Source organism: Andrena cerasifolii, chromosome 12 (genome assembly GCF_050908995.1).
Source record: "Andrena cerasifolii isolate SP2316 chromosome 12, iyAndCera1_principal, whole genome shotgun sequence".
NCBI classification, from domain to species: Eukaryota; Metazoa; Arthropoda; class Insecta; order Hymenoptera; family Andrenidae; genus Andrena; species Andrena cerasifolii.
Window position 1 is genome coordinate 4,676,454 of NC_135129.1, and position 21,124 is coordinate 4,697,577.

The 21,124-nt window shown below is 40.6% G+C and overlaps 1 protein-coding gene across 6 annotated transcripts in view; it reads right to left on the reverse strand.

Moving 5' to 3' along the window:
- Positions 1 to 4,051: 4,051 nt before the first annotated feature.
- The window catches only part of Rho-5 (rhomboid-5), a 371,266-nt gene continuing 354,193 nt past the window's right edge, over positions 4,052 to 21,124 (reverse strand). For 2 of the 6 annotated variants that reach the window (XM_076823764.1, XM_076823762.1), the window contains exons 10-16: positions 20,508 to 20,691; positions 18,899 to 19,185; positions 18,758 to 18,782; positions 17,399 to 17,589; positions 16,399 to 16,695; positions 15,740 to 15,893; positions 4,052 to 13,627 (exon numbers count right to left, since the gene is read on the reverse strand). In XM_076823764.1, coding sequence (XP_076679879.1) covers positions 13,196 to 13,627; positions 15,740 to 15,893; positions 16,399 to 16,695; positions 17,399 to 17,589; positions 18,758 to 18,782; positions 18,899 to 19,185; positions 20,508 to 20,691 — 1,570 coding nt within the window. In that variant the 3' untranslated portion in view covers positions 4,052 to 13,195. The remainder of the gene's footprint in view (positions 13,628 to 15,739; positions 15,894 to 16,398; positions 16,696 to 17,398; positions 17,590 to 18,757; positions 18,783 to 18,898; positions 19,186 to 20,507; positions 20,692 to 21,124) is intronic. The other 4 variants (XM_076823767.1, XM_076823766.1, XM_076823763.1 and 1 more) reach the window with 3 other exon arrangements.

Here is a 21,124-nt window from a genome sequence, read left to right on the forward strand (position 1 = left end):
AATGTTATCACAATTGTTGTATAATGATACAATGTTGTAAAGATCCAACATATTGAAAACTGTAGAAAATGGGAGTGAAGAGATGTAGGAAACACTTTACAACATAAAATTATGTCAATAGATTTTAACTTTCTATTTTGTTACGCGCAGTAGGTAGGACTTTCCTGAAAGGAATGGTTTCAGTAGTCACAGTCGGTTATGTGCCGACATCGCGGGCCTACGTCTGATAAATCAGGTATTTAACTACTGTAGTAGGTTACAAATATGCTTATATAGTAATTTTTATAATAATGTGTAGAGATTTGATTTAATAATGAATGAAAGTTTGAATTAGTTATTAATTTTAATAAAGGTAATTTTAGTGCCAGCAACAGCGGTTAAACTAAATTTGTAAATTAATCTATTTAATTTTTAAACTGGTGAATTTATAATAAATATATTTAATTAAGTTCATTTAAAGTATGGTGAAATATCTTTACTTATTATATTAAGTTTTATTTAACTAATGTTTATTAAATTTTAATATAAACTAGGATTAGATACCCTATTATAGAAATGATTTAAATTGAATTGATTAATAAATGTTGATCAATAAAATTAACAAATGTGGCGGCTTTATAATTTATTTAGAGGAATTTGTGAATTAATTGATAATCCACGATAGGAGTAACCGGAGCTCTGCAACGGGCGGGTATGTAGTTGGTCAAACCGCCCGTTACCTGGCCGTCTTTCGATTCACCCGATCCGCCCGTGCCCGCGGCAGATAAGTCGGGTCAGCGTTGATTTCTTTCCGCCCGAACGCTTGAGACAGTAGACACTCCCGAAACACTTAGTCGCCAGTCATGACGCACAGTGTTCGATGTAATGTACAGAAGTGAAGAATCTGAAGTATTCGATCCACAAATTCTTGTATCTTAAGGGGGTAGACACGTCACATGACCTGGCCGATTCGGCAGGTCGGTATTACAGCATTTTTTTCTGCACAGAAATGGTAATACCGATAGATCGACGATTACCCGGTGAACGCGAGAAGGAGCTGTTTGCTATTTCTGTATTCTATTCTGAATAAGGAAAGAAATCCTAAGCTGTTTTTTGCATTCTTGTGTGCATTCTAAACATTTTCGCCAGATTTTGGCCAATATATCAGGAGAACATGAAGTGGAAATAGGTATACTAAATTTCAGCTTCAAAGGCATCGCCTTAAAGTTGCAAATAAGAGGCGCAGGCCTTTCAAGAGGCGTTCGAAAATTCTGCGCCACTTCTCGCTCTTTGATTTGTTCTCCGGAGACGTTACTTTGTGCCACCTCTTTCGACGGCATGTTCTCCTGTTACAAAGCCCAATTTTGTGCATTCTGAAAATTTTTGCCAGATTTTGGCCCAGGTATCAGGAGAACATGAAGCGAAAAGAGGTATTCTGAATTTCAGCTTCGAAGGCATCCTCGATTCTCTCTCCGAAGACGTTACTTAGTGTGCCACCTCTTTCGACGGCATGTTCTCCTGTTACAAAGCCCAATTTTGTGCATTCTGAAAATTTTTGCCAGATTTTGGCCCAGGTATCAGGAGAACATGAAGCGAAAAGAGGTATTCTGAATTTCAGCTTCGAAGGCATCCTCGATTGTCTCTCCGAAGACGTTACTTTGTGCCACCTCTTTCGACAGCATGTTCTCCTGTTACAAAGCCCAATTTTGTGCATTCTGAAAATTTTTGCCAGATTTTGGCCCAGGTATCAGGAGAACATGAAGCGAAAAGAGGTATTCTGAATTTCAGCTCCGAAGGCATCCTCGATTGTCTCTCCGAAGACGTTACTTTGTGCCACCTCTTTCGACGGCATGTTCTCCTGTTACAAAGCCCAATTTTGTGCATTCTGAAAATGTTAATAAGGCGAATACCCCAATTTCTGCTCATGTCCCCATTTCTGCTAATTTCCTATTTTTTTTTTATTATTAAACGTGGTGTGCTCGTTGCATGTGCCATCACAGATGTTTTCTCAATACGAATCTCAGGTTAGGGGTTTTCGATTTTTTTTCTGATGTCGTATGTTTGGAGTATAGACAGGAATAATTAAAGGAATTTCAAAATGATCAAGCACTTTTTTAAAAGTTTTTCCATTTTATTTATTCCATCATTTGGCCCACTAAAGTTGCTTCCTTCAAGGAGCGACGCACGAGTTCAGTCTGTAACAAAAACCAAATGAAATCATAACAACTTGTACTACTAAATACAAATAATACTAAAAAATATTACAACGAAAATAATATTAAAAACACTTCGACTTAAAAAATATTGGCTATGTTTCAACCAAAATTCTATACAAACATTTAAAATATTTTTACATTTCAATCTCTACTTTTGACGATAAAGTAGCACACCATCAAATAGTATGCTATGCACTCAAAAGACGCATAAATATTGTATGAGGAAAAAGAAGATTAATATCGGCAATATTAGCTACTAAAATTAAAATGACTTATAAGGAGAAATATTTGTCTTATCAAGCCCCACGATAGAGTAGATTTATCATAACTTATGCAATGTGTGTAGATCGAAATATGGCGATTAATCTTCTGGTTGTTATGTAACATGATACAACGAATATTCTTCTTCTTATTACCATGTTCCCATACCACATCATATGACAAAATACAGGTGTTAGAATGTTGTTACCAACGAGCACCTTAGCGATCGGCAGCCCGTCGAACATTGCAGAGCAGGCTCGATGATACTTGGCAGGCATGTAAAAAGAGCACACAAAATAACATTTAAAAACAGCATCGGCGTCAAATTGTAATCGCCAAACCTCTGAAAATAAATTGAAACTTAAAAAGAAAAAAGAAAACAGCCAGAATCGACATTTCAGAAAACTCTGCAAGGACTTGCATCCCCCGTCTCGGCTTCGCCCGAAATATTAGCGTAACTGATTCATAATCTGTAATCTGCAATCTGTAAACTCGAGAGCCCTCGGCTACTTATTCCCGCAGCGGTGCTGTTTCGCAAGCGAGAAGCGCTCGCCCTACTATTATTTAAAAATCAGTATTTTTAAAAAATAAAAACGTTAGAAGCTTCCTCTCGCCAAGACGAACAAAGTGATGTATCACACTTGTGCGTACAATTCATATTTACTGAGAAACCGTATTTCAAAGTATGCAACTTCAATTTTATATAATAGTATAGATATACATACTAGTGCCGTCTTATCGTTTTTGGGGGCCCTGAGGCGCCTGCTTTTTTTCGCCTCCAGGTTAAGACGGCACTGATACATACCCATACAGTACTGGAAATGTTTATTGCGTCACTATCATTTTCATAGCAATATGATTGATAAAACGATTCGCATCCACTTTACTTTGGCCAAGATAGCTACAAACTTTTTCAATAATATTTTCCTAGCGCCAATAATAAGAAAGGTGTAAGCGATAACGCGTTTATTCGAGCGATGCAATAAAACATTCCCAGCACTGTACATTAGGGTGGCCCTTATTTTCAACCTGCGATTTATTTTGCTCTCACCCCATAATATGGTTCCATTTCATAAAAAAATTACCCCCAAAAAAGATTATTGCAATCGGACAACAGGAAAGGGTGCCGACCAGGCCTTAAATTTCAGAATTCATCAATGGTTTGAATTTGAAGAATTTCTCAAAAATAGTAAGCCCTATCGAAATTTTGTTTAAATAATATTAAAAGAGCATTCAATTTTCTATAATTACTGTATATATAATTTTCTCGTGCCTCCAACCATTTTTTTTTTAATATTATTTCAACAAAATTTCGATAGGGCTTACCATTTTTGAGAAATTCTTTAAATCCAAACTATTGATGAATTCTAAACTTCAAGGCCTGGTCGGCAGCCTTTCCTGTTGTCCGATTGCAATAAACTTTTTCAGGGACTATTTTTCTATCAAATGGCACCGTACTATGGGGGGGGGGGGTGAGAGCAAAGAAATACAGAAAAAATATGTCGACACGTATAAATAAGGGCCACCCTACTGTACATCGTGAGACAAGTCCCAAGGGGTAACGTGACAGGTGAACACGAGACACGTCCAGGGGATGAGTTTCACGTTTTCTTTATTGTTATTAAATTAATATGTTGTCCAAGACTTATATACACACCGATATGTGCAGAGGCGTGCGCGCGCGCGTGTCCGCACGCGTGCACATATCGTATGTCTATACGCGCGTAATGTATGGTATTGTATATAACAGCGACAATTACAATGCATCGTTTATGATCAGTAATAATAATTCGTAATCGAAAAACCTTAACGATTACTAGATGGAAACGAAAAAAACATGGCGAAATTGTAATCATAATAATAATTAACCGTTAATTAGTACAGTCGTATTACTCGTAACCCTTAAAGTCCATCGTTTTAATGCTTATTATATCACTCGTTATAGATACAGGGATACAGAAAAATAATACCGCGCGGCTGTGGTGGAATCTTCTTAATGTATATATATATATATATATATATATTATGTATATTATGTATATTATGTATATTTATATATAAAAGGGGATCGAGGACTGTCGTTAGAATTAATTGCTCTCGCACGGATTCGCTCTGTCTCCGGACTTTGGAGTTTCAAGAACGATCCAGGGGATCCAACGTGTCTCGATCGTCACAAAGTGAAAGCCTTTGAGTAACATCGAAGAAGATCTAATGCCTACTTTAATCCACGAGCATAAATTTCTACTCCTCTGGAAATATTTCCTCCATGGCAATCCCGTTTAATAGTTTCACCATGCACCAAACGTTTCTTATCCATCAAGTGAACAGGATGATTGGGGAAGGGGTAGTTTTGGTGTGATATTAATATTAATTGTTTAGGTAGTGTCTTTACACGCTGGAGATCGTGGACAGCCTCTTCCTGAATTAATGAACTATTTTTCACTTTTTTTAAAGTTTGAAATTGTATTTTATTAAGTGGATAAGCAGATTGCTTGGGAAGGGTGGGTTTTCATAGATTCTTATGAATTTTTATTATCAGAGCTTATTATATTGTAGATAGGGGATGTGTTATCCTTTGGGTGGCTCAGTAAAATGATTAAAAGTGAAATGACCGATTATTAAATGGAAATTTTGCGTTCGTTTGCGAGGATCGTTAGATATGCATAGCTGGTTTTAATTAAAAGCTGACGATTGCTAGGATAGGAGGATTTAAATTGGTGTTCGGAGTCTGCAGCCACAAGTGGGTCGAAGTAGTTTAAGCACCAAATCGGTGTTCGAAAATCCTGAACACTTTTAGGTGATTCTTTGAAATCTACCATTTGCAAATCGGTGTTATACTCCAGAAAGTATATTCTTTTCAGTAAAAATTTCAATACTCAACCCTTTGACAGTTTATCCCGGACGAGGCGCGGGCAGAAGGAGAAGAAAATAGACAAAAAGTTACTTGCAAAACATGTTTTTTACACTTTTTATCATTAACGGAAATATGTAACGACATAAAAAAAAATATACACTTTTGAAACCGGAATTTGAAATTTTATTAGACTGTCAAAGGATTAACTCAGTGTGATTTCTTTAACTAGTAGCTTTGATCTATCTACGGTTGTCGATGTTTAATTTACATAACGTCAGCCCAGGCTAAAAATGTTCAAAGAACTTCTTCGACCACTGTCAAACTTACAACACAATCCACCGAAGGCAATCCTCGGAAACCACTATAAACCAATGAAAGACAAACTCCAAACTCAGATCATTCTAGGAATTCTAGGAATGGCAGAATCATTTTTCATGTCAAAAGGGTAACAAAGGCAACAGACTACCACTAATATTGATGTCAGAAACCTTTTATGTCTTCGATAATTAGCTCTGATCATCCTACTAATAAAGCTACAAAAGTTCGATCTTCTAACTTCAACGAAAAAGAAAAATAACTGACTCCAGATTGCAATAAAAATCAATCATCGTTCGTGGATCGATGCAAAACAGTTTCTTATTTACATTACAACACGCGATCAAGTAGTTACACGATTGAGTCTCGGCAGGTTGCCTCGAGCACACGCCGATCCAACGATCTTCCTCGACGAAGAGGGTCTAAAAAGGCTCGATCCCCGTGACGATCAATGGCACCGGATATTCCTGGCTCGCGTACCGTGACGCCGCTTTTAAACAACGTTTTAGGATAAATTGTTAGCTTTACTTAACGATCCTACCCAGCCGAGCTCGTCTACATGATAGCGAGATCGGGATATCAATTTTTTCTTTTTACACGAGCTGCACTATTTAGGTCCTTGGTCCATTTTCGACGCATACGTTTATTTACAAGACATCGTTACTTCTTCTCCCTTTTTTTTTTTTACTCTTTATTATTACTTTACTTCTCTTTGGTGCGTGCTTTTTACCACTTTATCGTTATCATTATCAGTAAGTACTTTTTTTTTCTTTGTTTTGTTCGTGTTTGTATGCTTAATTATCCTCTCTCTCCCTGTGCACGACGGATCGAGAGCGAATCGTCGAGAGGACCTCCGATGTACATATATAAATCCGTTCCACACGTCGACAAGTAGATCGGGAAAAGTCGCGCGTTTCTCCTTGCTCTCCACCACTTGTTCGTTTCTGTTTACTTTTTCATCGGCCTCGATAGCGAGGGACTGTCTAGTCGAGTAGCTCGAACGAGTACGCCAAACAAACACAATCTCTACGTCGGATGTTTCTTCGTCGGATTAAACGTCGTTAAGCACTCTTTGGACGATGCCAAGCTGTGGGAGAGAACCGTGCTTTGCGGTGAATTTCGGCTTCGAGGAGTTTGCTTTTACCGGGGACAATCTCGTCTAAGTTTGATGGCAAGAGATTTGTTTATTTTAGAGATAAATTTTATGTTTGCAAAATATTCGTATTCGAACTATTTTGGCAGAGGTTTCTGAGTCGGTTGTCGTTAGTAAATTGCTTTTGAAGTCGACTTTTGTGATTGACACTTTTTTTTTTAATTTATAGTAATGTGAGTAGTAGGTGGCTGAGATTAATTCGATTAGTTTGGAAAGGGTCTATTTAGGTAAAGAAATAATTCGATTAGAGAAGGTTGACGACGTTAATACATATTGAAGAAAGTCATTATTAATCTTGAAATACTAATTAAACTAGTAGCACGTGTTAGAAGTGTACAAACTTTCTTGGCGATATTTAGTGCTCACAAACTGTCCAACAGAAATAGATTTTGACAGTAATATTTTGTTTTAAGAAATGATGATAATGTTTTAATGCATAAGAGGGCAAAAAGAAATTATTTTCCTCTTACTTTTCTAATTTCCATAAGAATATTTTCAGAGCTGTTTTCGCACAGAAATATACAATTTGTGCACAAAAGGGCACTAAGCATCAGGCTATAAAATTTCAATTTTCGCGCTTCTATAAGCAAATTAACACTAAACAATATTCCATCATCAATCTCCTCTCCTCTTTTACCACAAGTGCATTTCAAAAGGAACAAGTCTGACTGAGCATTGATCTCAACTACTGCCTCTAGTCCACCGCTAGAAACTAGTAGTACAAGTCAACGCTTGGACCTGCACTCCACTTCCTCGAAAAGAAAGTCAAATATTTCCAAAACTATTGAACCCTGCCTCCCCCTTTCAATTTTAATTACCCTCTAAACATTCCAAATTCACGCCAATCACTCGACACCCCTTAATGCAACCATAGCCACGTAGAAAAAATCAAGCACAACTAACCCAGAAACAGCATATTCCTCAATCGCTTCACAGATCAATTTTATTAATCGGAAATTGAAAGAAAAACAAATCTGACCATCGATCGCAATCCATTTACTATTCCTCTTCCCTCGCAAACCATTTCCACGGCCTCTCCCACGGATGGGCACGCGTAAAACGCAGTCAACTGCCATCGCCCCCGCGGCGAAAGACGACATTCCACCTCGCCGTGATCGGTATGGAAATATCGAAGGTATTCGCAATTATGTTCACTCGCTCCCACCGCTGGTATTCTTCACGTTACGGCATGCTATTACCTGTATATGACACATTTACAATGAATAACAATATGTTGCTCGTCGACAATCGCCACGGTCCACCTCGCTCCTTACCTCGTACTTTATGTATACGTGTATATTTATAATATACTCATATTTATATATTTATATATTTGTATAATCCGAAAAGGTTCAGTGTGTCGGTGGTGTGTACATGTGTGTATCTGTTGTGTCCGAAGGTCCTGGACCCCCCAACCCTCCTCGCCACCGTGTCACCCCCCATCAAGCCCCTCACGCACTCGCCTGGTTCGATCGTTTTATCACAAAGTTTCTCTCCTCGTCGTTCCCCATCGCAAAGCCGTAGCTCGTTAGTCGCAAGCCCAATTATCTCCCTGCCAAAGCAACGATTACCATTCGCCGCGACGATCGGATCGAGCGTTTCAGTAGCACGCAACCCGGCGTGCGATACTCTCGCGTGATGCAGGTCAGCTTTCACGCGCATCCTGCCGATAGAAAGAGAATAAAGCGACACGTCTAGGTTCCGCTGAAAATCATCGCAGTGTTCCTTGAACTTTTTTCCCAGAAGGTGCAACGATTTTGAGAGTTCTAGGAACAGAAGGGATTCAACTGTGATCTTAGTAAGCACCATTAACAAGGTACCAGTTCTCAGTGACAAAACTGAACTAGTCAAGCTATGTTTCGGGATCTACCAATTTTAAGAAAACGATAGCTGTAGCGTATTCTTAATTCTTTAAGTAAACAATGCTTGAAACAGCAAGAAAATAAAGACGGTAGCCAGTTATACCAACGCTGCATCTTCTTAGGAAAATACGAAGTCAGTGGATGAAAATTCAGGGGACAGACTGACGTTTCTATAATAATCGTGACGTATCGCTTTGCTTTCACAAAAACCACCCATGTGCGTTAACTCACCCTCGTTCTGACTTTATATGACTGGTTGCTGCGTGTACGTATATAGTAATGGAAATTAAAATTTCGAGCTTGATTCGAGCATATTATAAATGGCCTGTTGCTGTTGGGAAATTAGCTATGAATCGTTCCATTTAATCGTTTCGGTTTGATAGATGATGTTGATAGATTTTATGACTTGAATCTAATAACCACACACAAATGCATCAGCGAATCTTTAACTTCCCACCAGTACAGTGCTGGAAAACAAGCTCCGCAAGTGTTGCGACTTCGAGACGCGATTAGAAAAAACAACGTTTGCATCCCTCGCGGAAAATTAATGGCACCGTAAAAGAATAAGTGTACGTGGTATGTAAGTAATGATTAATTAAATGCGTCCAACGTTTCTCTGTTTCTCTTTTCGTGATTATTGCGTGTGTGTACGTGTACTTGATGCGTTCGCGTGGAATTGTTGCTTCCGTCGTTCACGCTTAATCGATGATCCTACTATGAATATCGTGTGCGTGTGATTTCTCCGGCGCAGTGGCGTCTCTTGCGTAAAAATTTTCGGGGAAGAAGTAAAGTGGGAAATTTTATGCGCGTGTAAAAATGGACACATAAATTGAGACTTTTATGGGACTACCTGCTGCGAAAGGCAATTTTTGTTTAGGAACACAAAGATTTAACGAACTTTAAGATTTAGGAACACAAAAGATTCAGGAACACAAAGAAATATATAAGAAAATTCTGCAGTTCCCAATCACACTTTTACAGAGCCAGAAATTTCATTCGAGAATATTCAAGACATCTCAGATTGCGATTGAGCATGAATAAAAAGTGAATTAACGGGTCGCAGTAGCCCTCACTCATTTATCAAGCTTCTGTTCAGCGAGATAAGGGTAATTTTTACGAAAGAGAAAATCACCTTCTTAACGCGCCGCGAAAACGCGACCTGCCCCTTCATTAATTCTCGCTTGATCGTTTTATAATGATCGATTCTCTTGCACTTGCACGTTGAAACGCGTGGAGCTCGTGTCGACCGGTCGTTAAGGGTTTATACATGGTGGAAATGTGTGCGCAACACGGTTGGGCGAATAATATAAGAAGAAATATTTAATAGAAGGATGCACAGGTGTTTTAAATACGAAATATGAGGCAAATCGAACAAACTCGACAAACATTTCTGCTGCACATGGTTTTCAATGGTCGTAATTGTCGCACTGGCTATGATTTAAGAAGCTTTACTAATGCAAATAAAATAGAAGTGTGAAAATGCTCGATAAGGTTCTTTTCGGTCTTCAGCAGAGGCCACGCATTATTTTTGCCTCTCCATTTGCATTTTTCATGGAAAGCGAAGTAAGAATTTATATTTCAATGTGGCTTAATTTGTCTTCGTACTTTGGATGTGCATTTCTTTCTGGAAAAGGAGTACGCGGATTCTTTTTAGAGCTTCTTTGAATCTCTGCAGCTTCAAATAGCTGCAACGAATATTGTGAAATGTAATAGAAATTTTCCACTGGTTACACGATTGAATATCATTAATTATCGGAAGTATATTCAGTGTATCGTTTCAGAGGCGTGCATTTACATTTCAGATAGAGTTCACGTTGCTCCAATTAATTTTACATTTATGCAGAAGTAATTACCAAGATTATCATTGGAAATTATGGTAATTATTGCAACAACGTCACGAATGTTACTCGTTTCCGTGCTCAACGTGTACGAGGATGGAAAACCATGCATTTATAAATATCAGCGAGTAATCAACATAACAGACTTGCGATGTAGTTAAAAGCTACGCAAACGAATGCTTTTAAAAGCAGCAACTGATGTTTACTCCTGCGCCAAATATTTAATTTGGCTCTTACAAACTTTTAATCTAATTTTTCTGTGATTCTTTGCAATTTTGTAAGCCTGTATTATGCTATACTACTTCTTTTGAAACGAAAAAACAAGCCCACAATTGTTTCTAAGAAGTGAAGCCTGAAGTTGAAGATGGATTTTAAAAAAATTATGGAACTTTGAGGGAAGCGTACATAATTGGTATCCTTTGATGGAACGATGAATATCCCTGAAAGGAAGTAATATCTCTCCACAAGTCGTTCCATATTTCCTACACTCAGCGAAGTATGACACAGAAACGGAAACTAGTTCAAGATTTGCTTCCTCAAAGCGAATTGAGGTAGCAAAGAAAAGTAGCGTGTAATACAACAACGTTCCATCTCTATGTATTCCCAAAGCTTTATAATTTTAAATATCCCATTTTTAATTTCCCATTTCCCAATTCTTCCCTTTTTAATTTCCCATTTCCTAATTCTTCCCCTTTTTAATTTCCCATTTCCTAATTCTTCCCCTTTTTAATTTTCCATCTCCCACTTCCCTTTTCCAAACTTCCCTTAGAAGTCAGCTTACACACAAAAGAATTCCGAATTCAATTTTCACCAAACTAACAGTGCCTTCAGAATCGCGAAGACATCACAAAGCCCTAAAGTCCTCAAAGCTGCTCATCCTTTCAAGACTTTCCCCCAAAGGCAACAGAACGTACCACCGTTTCCTCCAAAAAATATTCGATCATAGTAAACATTTGAAACCCACGTAAGACACAAAGGGAAAGCGCACCTTCTTCTTCCATGACCCGTGGACCGATCGACGTAGCCTTGTTGACGAAGATCCAGCAGCTCCTCGGACGAGCGTACTCTGAAATAGAATGAGACCGCGAGAAGCTCGCGTGCGCGTTGCACCGCGTTAAAAAAGATTCCTCGAATCACTTTCACTTGCGACGATCTCCACGCAGCTGTGGCACATGATGCTCGCTATTGCTATTTCGTAAATATCAACATCGTCACACGCGACAAGACGCAGACGAACAGACTCACTTATCCCTCTCGTGCTCTCTCTCTCTCTCCCCCTCTCCCTCCCTCCGCCCCCCTCTCTCACTCTCTCTCTCTCTTTTGCTCTCTCTCACTCTCTCTTGCTCTCTCTCGCTCTCTCTCTCTCTCTCTCTCTCTGGCTCTCTCTCGCTCTCTCTCTCTCTTGCTCTCTCTCTCTCTCTCTCTCCCTTTTATCCTCTCACTCTGCTTTCGCCGACTCGCGAACAACGTTTTCTTAGATTTACGTACCCGTTATAATAAAATACACATTCACGAATGTCACAGTGCTTTTTTTTCCTTTTGTCATCTTCCCTTTCTTTCTTTTTTTTTGTTTACCTTAATTAACCGCCGTCCCGTCGCGCATACCACGCCCCCATCATCCCCCTCCAGCCCACGCCAGCTGATTATTCACCCTCTCGTCTCTATAATTATGTACAAGGTGGAAATTGATTAAATGTCCTGATATCGCTCCCCGGTCTCTCACTCGTTCTATCCACACTCTCTCGCGCGGCGTTTATAAAAAATTGATTCGTTTCACCGGAGAGACTTATCGCTCTAACACTTCCCTTCGCCCCGCCCCCCCCCATCCCTCCCTCCGCCGGCTCATCGGCCTCCCCCGCCTCCCGACCTTAAAATTAAGCTCATCCGATTCACGATAACCGGTGGTGGATGTCTCGCCTGGATGTTGCACCTCCCGCCCGTGGCTATTATGAAAAATATTCTCGAAGACAACCGCGTGGCCCATCACAGATAGTTCCGTCGTCGGAGGTACGGGGTGCTGCACGACGAGCGCGCGCACACTTATCAACATCGTCTCGCGCTCGTTATCTCCCTAAGATTAAGCTTATCGAAGTCGTCCTTACGTCGTACAATTATATATACGTATGTAACAAGAGTCTCCGTTCCTATGTACACATGTCCTCCGTGTCCTCCGTGCTCGTTGAGGCGGCGCACGTTCGAGCTAACGCAGCGAAGCTTCGTCCCTGGGGGTGGATCGGTAGCGGACCGGCGAGACGCTAGCGTCCCCGAGTCTCAACGTCCACGTTCACTCTCCCCCCGTCTTTCGAGCGACGAAGCGTCCACCGTCGGGGCACGGTCGCCGTGGACGACGGTCGCGCGATTAAAGGCGTGTGGCTTCTAATATTTACATTCCACCGAGGACCACGAAGTCCGTTGGCCAAGAGGCCCCCTCCCCGAGGGCCCCGGGATTTTATTTAACTTTAAGGCAGTGTCGTTCGTCCGCGGGGGACGAACCCGAGAGTTCTTCCAGATTCGTTGGCAGTTAACGAGGTGCGTGCGTCGACGCCTCCCTGTCGGCCCGCGTCCCGCGTGGCGGACAGCCGCGCCGTGGCACTCAGGTCCCCGCGTGCGGCGCCGCACAATGGCGCCAGGACGATCAGGTGGCTCCAGGATCGTGCTGGGTCCCGGGCAGAGCGGCAGGTTGTTTCGAACTCGACTTCGAAGCACGGCCCCGTGTGTCATACGGGCTCTTCCCGCTTGAAGTTGATGTTCTGCGAGGCGCAGAAGTCCCGCGTGAACGGGATGCAGTTGAACAGCTTGCAGACCTCGCACTCGTACACCGGCACGTTGTAAAACAGGGCCAGCAGCAGGGTGAACAGCACCACGATCAGGACCAGGCAGATCCAGATCAGCCAGATCTTCCGGCGACGGTCGTAGTGGCCGAACGAGATGAAAGGCATCAGGGCGTACGCGGCGAGGAAGCCGAAGATGAAGCCGAACAGGTGGGCGTAGTTGTCGACCCAAGGCAGTATGCCCAGCACCAGCAGGCCCAGCAGGATGACGATCAGCTTGGACAGAGTTCGCCTCGGGTGTTTCAGCATCGGCCAACAGTGGAGGACCTCGACGATCAGCGTCGCCAGGAGGGCGAAGTGAGCACCAGCTGGGCCAACCTGTAATCATTCATTGGTCGAGTCTATTGCGACTTATGTACGTGCGACGGTATGATTAACTACGACGGGAAAGATTGTGTACAAGGGGCGTTTAACCCTCGGAAGGCGGAGTGATCGCATGGAAGCCGGTGCCTTGGACCCGTAGGAATAGACATTTTAAACGACGTTCTTCTTCTTGAAGCAGTAGCTTTTTTATTTCTGAAGCTTTCCGTTCATGGGTCCAAAAGGAACCCGACACCGCCAGCAGAGGATTAATTATAATTATAAATGTGACTTGGTTTATTGGAGGCGCGCGTCTATGAAGTCGTAGACAGGAAGTATTTGTGTTCGGACGACGATCTATGCAAATTTCTGTTAATATTGTCTGCATTATTTTTGTCAAAAAATGAATTTTGTGGGGAAAACTGAATGGTCACCAATCAATTTCCGCCATAAGGTGAAGCTTTTTAGCCATAGATATCAAAATAAAATAATTTATCCCCCTAAAGCTGGGAATCTAAGCCATGCTATGCTATGTTTAAAAAAAACAGCTTCAATACATTACTTTCCATCAAAAGCTACGTTTCTGTGCTATGCCTTCCTATGTTTCCGAAAATGTTTCCAAAAAATCGCACGCGGGGCAATCTCGTCCTACGTCGAGGATAGTCTAACCCGACAAAAACATAGCAGAGTAACGTAGCTTTTAGTGGGAAATGATGTATTGAAGCTGTATTTTTAAACATAGCATAGCATGGCACAGCTTAGCATAGCTTTTGGTGGAGACGGTTCCATAAAAATGTATTGAAACTAATTTTTTAGCATGGCTTGGCTTAGCTTAGCTTCTAGGTGGATTCCCAGTTTGCAACTCAATACTCATTAACATAAGTTGTCAATACTACTAAATCCTTTCTTCTCCTTACGTTAATCCAACAACGTCCCTTCACTTCATTTCGCATCTTCTACATGATATCCGTTTACAGAAAATTAGCATTCGGTACCGTGGAACTACGATCCATAGATGGTTAACACACAAGACTATCCTCGTTCAACGAAACGGATAATAATTAACGCTGTACCGCTTGGAGGATATTTCACGAAACTAATTAGAACAAATTGGACGGCATTAGCTGGGAACGGTGTTCTCTGTCCGCTTTATTTTCCCACGTTCTCGAAACGCCTGTGTAACTCGGCGCTGGATTGTTGGGCAGAGGGGGAGCAGCGGGAATAGAGGCGGGGAAATGGAATTGACGTATAACTCTGAGTTCACCGAGGTGTTAAGGGGTAAACTATCGAGCGATAAGACGGCGGGTCTGCGCAAACGACGCCGTAAAGCAAACGATTGTAATACTGTTACCCTTTCCGTGGATATGAGTCACGGCGCAAGGTGGTCCCTGGGCAATTACTTTGCTCTGCCAGGTCGAAGGCAGTCGATTAAATCGACGATACACAACGGAACGGTCCGTTAAACGTCCCGTGAGATTATTCAATTAAAACTTCGCGGCGCCCTGAATAAAACCGTGACGGCTGGCGGTTTAATTGAACACAGAGTCCGATTAGAATTTCTGACGAAGCTGGCCGCCGTTTTACCCACTTTACATTCATTCTTTGATTGATAAACAACGGTGGTTGCTCGTTGGCAGCGGGGCACGTGAAACTGAAGTGAAGAAAAAGAAGAGACCGGTAAGTGGGGCAAGTAGTAACGCCCAGTGCTTTGTCAGACGCGGATGAACCGTTCACGTCGTGGTCGCTTATGACGTTCCTTTTAAACTTGATTAGAAATACTTGTTACCACGATTAAATAGATCATTCTAATATGGAACGCAATCCATGAAATCTATTATTGTGACAGTTTTGCTGCGATCTTCTCAGAACAATTGGGACGATGATTTATATTCACAATCGTTCTCAATTTCATATTCTCCAATTTGTCGCAAGATTTGTAGATTCTTAATCTGACGCGCCTTTCAATACATTATTTCGTACTACTCTCCTGTGATATTTACTTGTGAATATACTTGTGTATTACCACCCTCGCAGTTTGAATAATTTATAATAGTTCAATTAAATGAAAATACGAAATCTCCAGAGGAAAATTAAGTTATTGATCGTTAGGAAAGTTGAATTGCCACTTACCTCCGCTCTGTAAGGAATAAAAATCGAGCTGGCCAGGTTTCCAGCCAGGGCCCCGATGAAGTAAATCAAAGCGATGCGCAACGAGCCCGTCAGCTTCTCCAGGTCTCGCATCAAGAAGTACTGAACCGATAGCGTGATGGACAGATGTAGAATTCTGCAAGAAGAACAAACGGTATCGTTATTAACAGATCAGCTAGGTACAAAACAGGCGTTAATTAGATAAATTAATAAGACTTCTGCAACATTAGCAGGAACCACATTCAAATTACGCTGCAAGGGATCTGAGAGTTAGAATAGGAGTCTGACTTTAAATTGAGTTAGCTGCAATTGAATCTGACTAGCTTTTGGAATATTAATGAATTGAAACTCAAGAAATAGAAGAGGCAGTAAGAGATGGGATGACAGAGTAAGGCGGGGTTTAGAAAATCATTCATAGAAGACTACAATATTAGGACTGGAGTTTCATAGAGTGCGGATGACTATTATGATTTTTGCAAAGATAAGGGGTTGAGCATAAATTGGAGACTGGTACATTACACACCGATACTCTGCTGTTAAGATTCGATTACAACTGAGAAGTGCCTACCTATTATTCTCATCACTACTTCTAAAAGTGGATCATATCTATTTTTAAAGGAGATTCCAGGGTTGAGACTCACCCAGCATGAAGAAAAGTGGTAGTGAAGAGCCTGTAGAACTGATCTGGCCACTCCGGATGAAGAAAAGGAATCATGCCGCAGACGTCATGGAGACACTCGACCTGCGAACAGAGCGACGCCTCCTCGTGGAAGTAGCCATGCACGAAATCGCAGTACTCCTTCGTGGTGATTCGGCACATCCCATGGATACCGATGCAGCACGGATGCCCTATCACCTCGCACACCATGTGTTCCGCCATCTTGTCCTTGTACCGACCCACCGGGAAATTCCCAGTGCCCCGTTGACTTCCGTTTCTACTGTTGAACAGCGCGAAGGGTTTTCCTCGATATTATCCATTCAAAGACAGAAATGGCAAGGTAGACTTCGCCGAGGAGTGTCTTAATTATTGGGCTCAGTTAAGAATAATTATTGAGAGTCACCGATACCCTAACTTAACGAAATCGACTACAGTAATAGAAAACGTTTACCTCTACCCAAACTTAATGAAATCAACTACTTTAATAGAAAGCTTGGTAATTATTTACTTTAGCTTTTTATCACCGATTTTCTTCGAAATTTAAATATGTTGTAAAACTCCACAGTCTCAACAAGTTTATATTTTAACCAAAATATTTTTCTGAATATCTCGAAATTTAGAGCCAAGTGACGGTAACATGTATACGAAAAAGTTATTCAGAATCATACCCCGAAGACCATATTTCAAGGTCATCAAAATCGGCGATGAAAACCTAATAAAGTAAATAATTACCGAAAGCTTAAAACTTGTTCTGTTTCCATAAGAAGGTGTTTATGCTTCCTGCAAAAATTGTGACGCGAATTTAAAACACAATGCCCCACGAAATGTGTGAGAATACTAAGATATTCGTGTGTGTTCGATAAATGCCTGGCAGACTGAAAAATATGGGTGAAATGAAAGAAGTACAAGGTAAGGAGTAGAGTTATCTATAAGAAGCTAGAGTGAAAGCAAATCAGAGGAAAGTTGGGGTATAACGAATTTACCTGAAACGTTGGTTGAACGGGTTGGTTTTCCTGCAGATGGGCCATTTAGTGATGTCATCTGGCCACTCGTACGGCGCTATGCTCGCTGGTGCGTCGCAAAACTTTGGATCCAATCCGCAAACTGATCCGCTTATACGCCCGCCTGGCCCGCTGTCCCCAGGTCCCCACTTTTTCCAGGTAGATATCGTGTTCTGAAGTTTTCAGAAACGACACTCAGCACTGTGGTCAGCCTACCGTTGCGGAACAACACTCGCGAACTGTACCATGCTACACCGTAACTTTACTTGCAACAAGCATTAGCCCTTCGGGCTAGATAAGTCGTAGTTCTTGCGAGCAAAGCTGAGGGGGTCGCTGATGAAAGAAAACTGTGAACAGTCTTTCAGTGACACTTGGAAAATCCTCCTAATTTCAGAGAACTCTACGTAGAGAATGTATATCTGTACTTTATAATCCAGTGAACTTAGGATCAGTCTGCGGAAAAATTCCCAGCAAGCTAAATTTTTGTATCGGCCTTTATTTCTTCGTTTTAAACAATATATCAAAAGTCCCCATCGAAAAAAAAGACAGTTTTCCTCGAATATATTGTTATCTATCAGTTTTACAACAAAAATGGTTCTTATATGATTTGAAGCTTGGCAAATTCTCTACAAAAAACGTGTATGAGTTTTTGTCGTAACTGTAACCATTTTCATTTATGACGGCTTACAAAGTTTCAACTCTCATACTGTTGACCAGGGTTGAAACTTTGTAAGCCGTCATACCTGAAAATGGTTACACTTAAGAAAAAAACTTATAGAAGCTTTTTTGTAGAGAATTTACCAAGCTACAAATTTGATAAGAACCATTTTTGTCGTAAAACTCAGAGATATACGCGAAAAACTGTTTTTTTTTACTTTTGACCCTCTGTAAAATTGTTTAGGGGCAGTTACATCGGTGGGGACTTTTGTCATATTTTTAAAAACGACAAAATTATGGCTCATACAGAAATTTAGTTTGCTCTAGTTTGGCCATATTTCCGTCTAATTTCACTGGACTATTAGGTAGGATATTGGGGCTACAAGTCGGTGAAAAAAGGAGGAACCATCAGGTTTCCTACGTTACTGATGTTTGCCTCCTTCAAGCTTGCTCGTGAGAACCATACGAGAAAAGAAGGACATCTATCATAGTAGAAATAATCATTCAAAACTCATGAAACTTTAAATTCTCGTGTTTCTTTTTTACTAAATCCATATTATGTTGAAGCTCTGCATGCAAAATGAAAAGAAAAGTGCAGCGTTCAAGGAAGCTACATTAAATATCATATTAGACCTGCGACTAATTAAACGATCATGTTTATTATTTAATCTCACTAGAATTTACCGTAGCAGTTGATCTCAGTCCCCGGACCAGTTGGTTCGCAAAAGAGAAGATCATATTATAAACACCAGCAAGAGAGCTCGGTGGAAAAGCGAAACGTCCGCTCGTCTGTTTTATTCCAGGGGAAAAACAATGTAAGCACTCACCGAGCAATCCGCTTTACTAGATTGTACGCAGCCAGAGTCGTCGTTTCTGATGCAGCAGGCAGTGTCGCGCTCTCTTTCCCGCCAGACGTCGATCTCCTTCAGGATTTTAATATCGCGACGCATACAAGGCGCGAACTTCGCGCCCAGATGGATCAAGTCCGCTGCTCTCGGACCGAACCAGAAGTTCGCCGGTTCCTGATAGTCCACTTGCTGCAACGACAGACTCGTCACGAGAACCTGCAACACAGTTTCCATGGGTCGTGATATCTTCTGACAGAGAAGGATCTAATGAAACAGTCAAAAAGAATATTAAAATAGTAATACTGATAGAGGAGAATTTAATAATGTTGTAATTATTTAATAAGAACTGTAAAGCGTAATTTTGTTATTGATTAAACGAAGATAGATTAGAACTTAATTTGAACTCAAAGGGAAAATAGATCAAATTCTGTAGGGCAGAAAGTTGTTAATGAATATAATTTAAGTCGTTACAGTTACAATATTAAAGTTAATAAAGTGGGACTTCAGTCACAATTGCACAATCTTTAGATTTTTTATATTCTCTAGAAGCAAGTTCGAATTTTATTCTTCGTTCTCAAGTTATTTTTTAGAATTATATTATTATGTTAAAGGATCCTAAATGCATGGTGACATAGACAGTTTCAGTTTTAACACTGTCTGGGGGGAGAAATGTTTTCTTCTTAAGCGTTGAAATAATTGCTGTTCACCTGAACACATGACTTTGTACCTGATACTTAAGGGGGTGCTCTAGTGCAACTGCACGTTTTTCAACGCCATCTCCGGGAATTTATTTAAAAAAGATTATTAGCTTATACTGTTTGGTGTTTTGCTTGAATATTAAAGTATGTTTGAAGTAATACTCAGAATTTTCTTGACCTTTTTTATCGCTAGATGTAATCGGTGGAAGCTTCTTAAAAAAAAATTCCAACGGACGATAGTGTGGGGACTGCTACACTTATCCAAAAGGGAAAAACTAAAGTTTATTTTCTTTATTATGGTTATTGCCATGGCTGGAACCATGGAGGATTTTCTATCTTGTAAAAAATTAATTTTACGGAACGAAAACAGCTAAATTCTTAACAAATATCAAACATTTTTTTCAAAATGCTGTCTTTCTGCAAATTTTTATTTTTGGGGGGCCTCTGTGCTTCCAACCATAGCGACGACCATAATAAACAAACTACACCTTTATTTTTCCATTTTGGATAACTATAACAGTCCTCACACCATCGCCCGTCGGAATTTTTTTTTTTTGAAGAAGCTTACGCCACCGATTATATCTATGTATATGTGCGATAAAAAAGATCAAAAAAATTCTGAGTATTACTTCAAACGTACCTTAATACGCAGGCCAAACGTCAGACAATATAAATTTATAGTTTTTGTTAAAAAAATTCCGAAAATGGCGTTGATATACAGGCAGCTGCACTAGAGTACCCCCTTAACTTTTAGAGGGCCAGGATTTTTTCATTGAAATTGTAAATTTTATTTACTTAAAATTTATGCATATATACCACCAACATGCCCGGCAAAGTATCCAAAGCCCGGTCCTCTAATGATTAAAGATTCTCGGTGCGTGAACTTACCAGTCCCGATCGATGGCTAAGATCCATGCCCACGGGCCCGAAACCGTAACACGCTAGGGATATTATCAGGATAAGAACTTGTACAGTGGTGATCCAATACGTAAAGTATGGCCGATGATCTTCAAAGTCATCCAGTTGTTTCCTCACATCTGGCTTCTGAGACACGCTCTTTCGAAAGGATCTCCTGTACCCACAAAAAAAATCGCGACACAATAACAACAATCGCATAATGAAGCTCAAAAACAAGTGTACCAATCCCCGTTACTACATAAACCCTAATCAACCTGAAATATATAATCGTAATTATCAGAATCCCAGAAATCCATCCCAAAATAAATTAATTAGCACGGCGCATCGCAAAGTACATTTCGAAATCCATATTTTAATATGTCTCTCTTGAATTTCAATTATATTATACAATTGCCAGTTGGATCCTCGATTTCCAAGGTTCCCCCCCACGTTTAAATAAATATAATTTGAAAGGGAATACAGAATCATACACGCTCCCGTTTCGAACTTGATCCCCAATTTCATGCCCGCAAAATTTCGCCCCGGTGCTTTATCAGTACTGTTTGGAGCGGGAGCTCGTACAATGCAACCGTTTAAGCTCGCGGCGC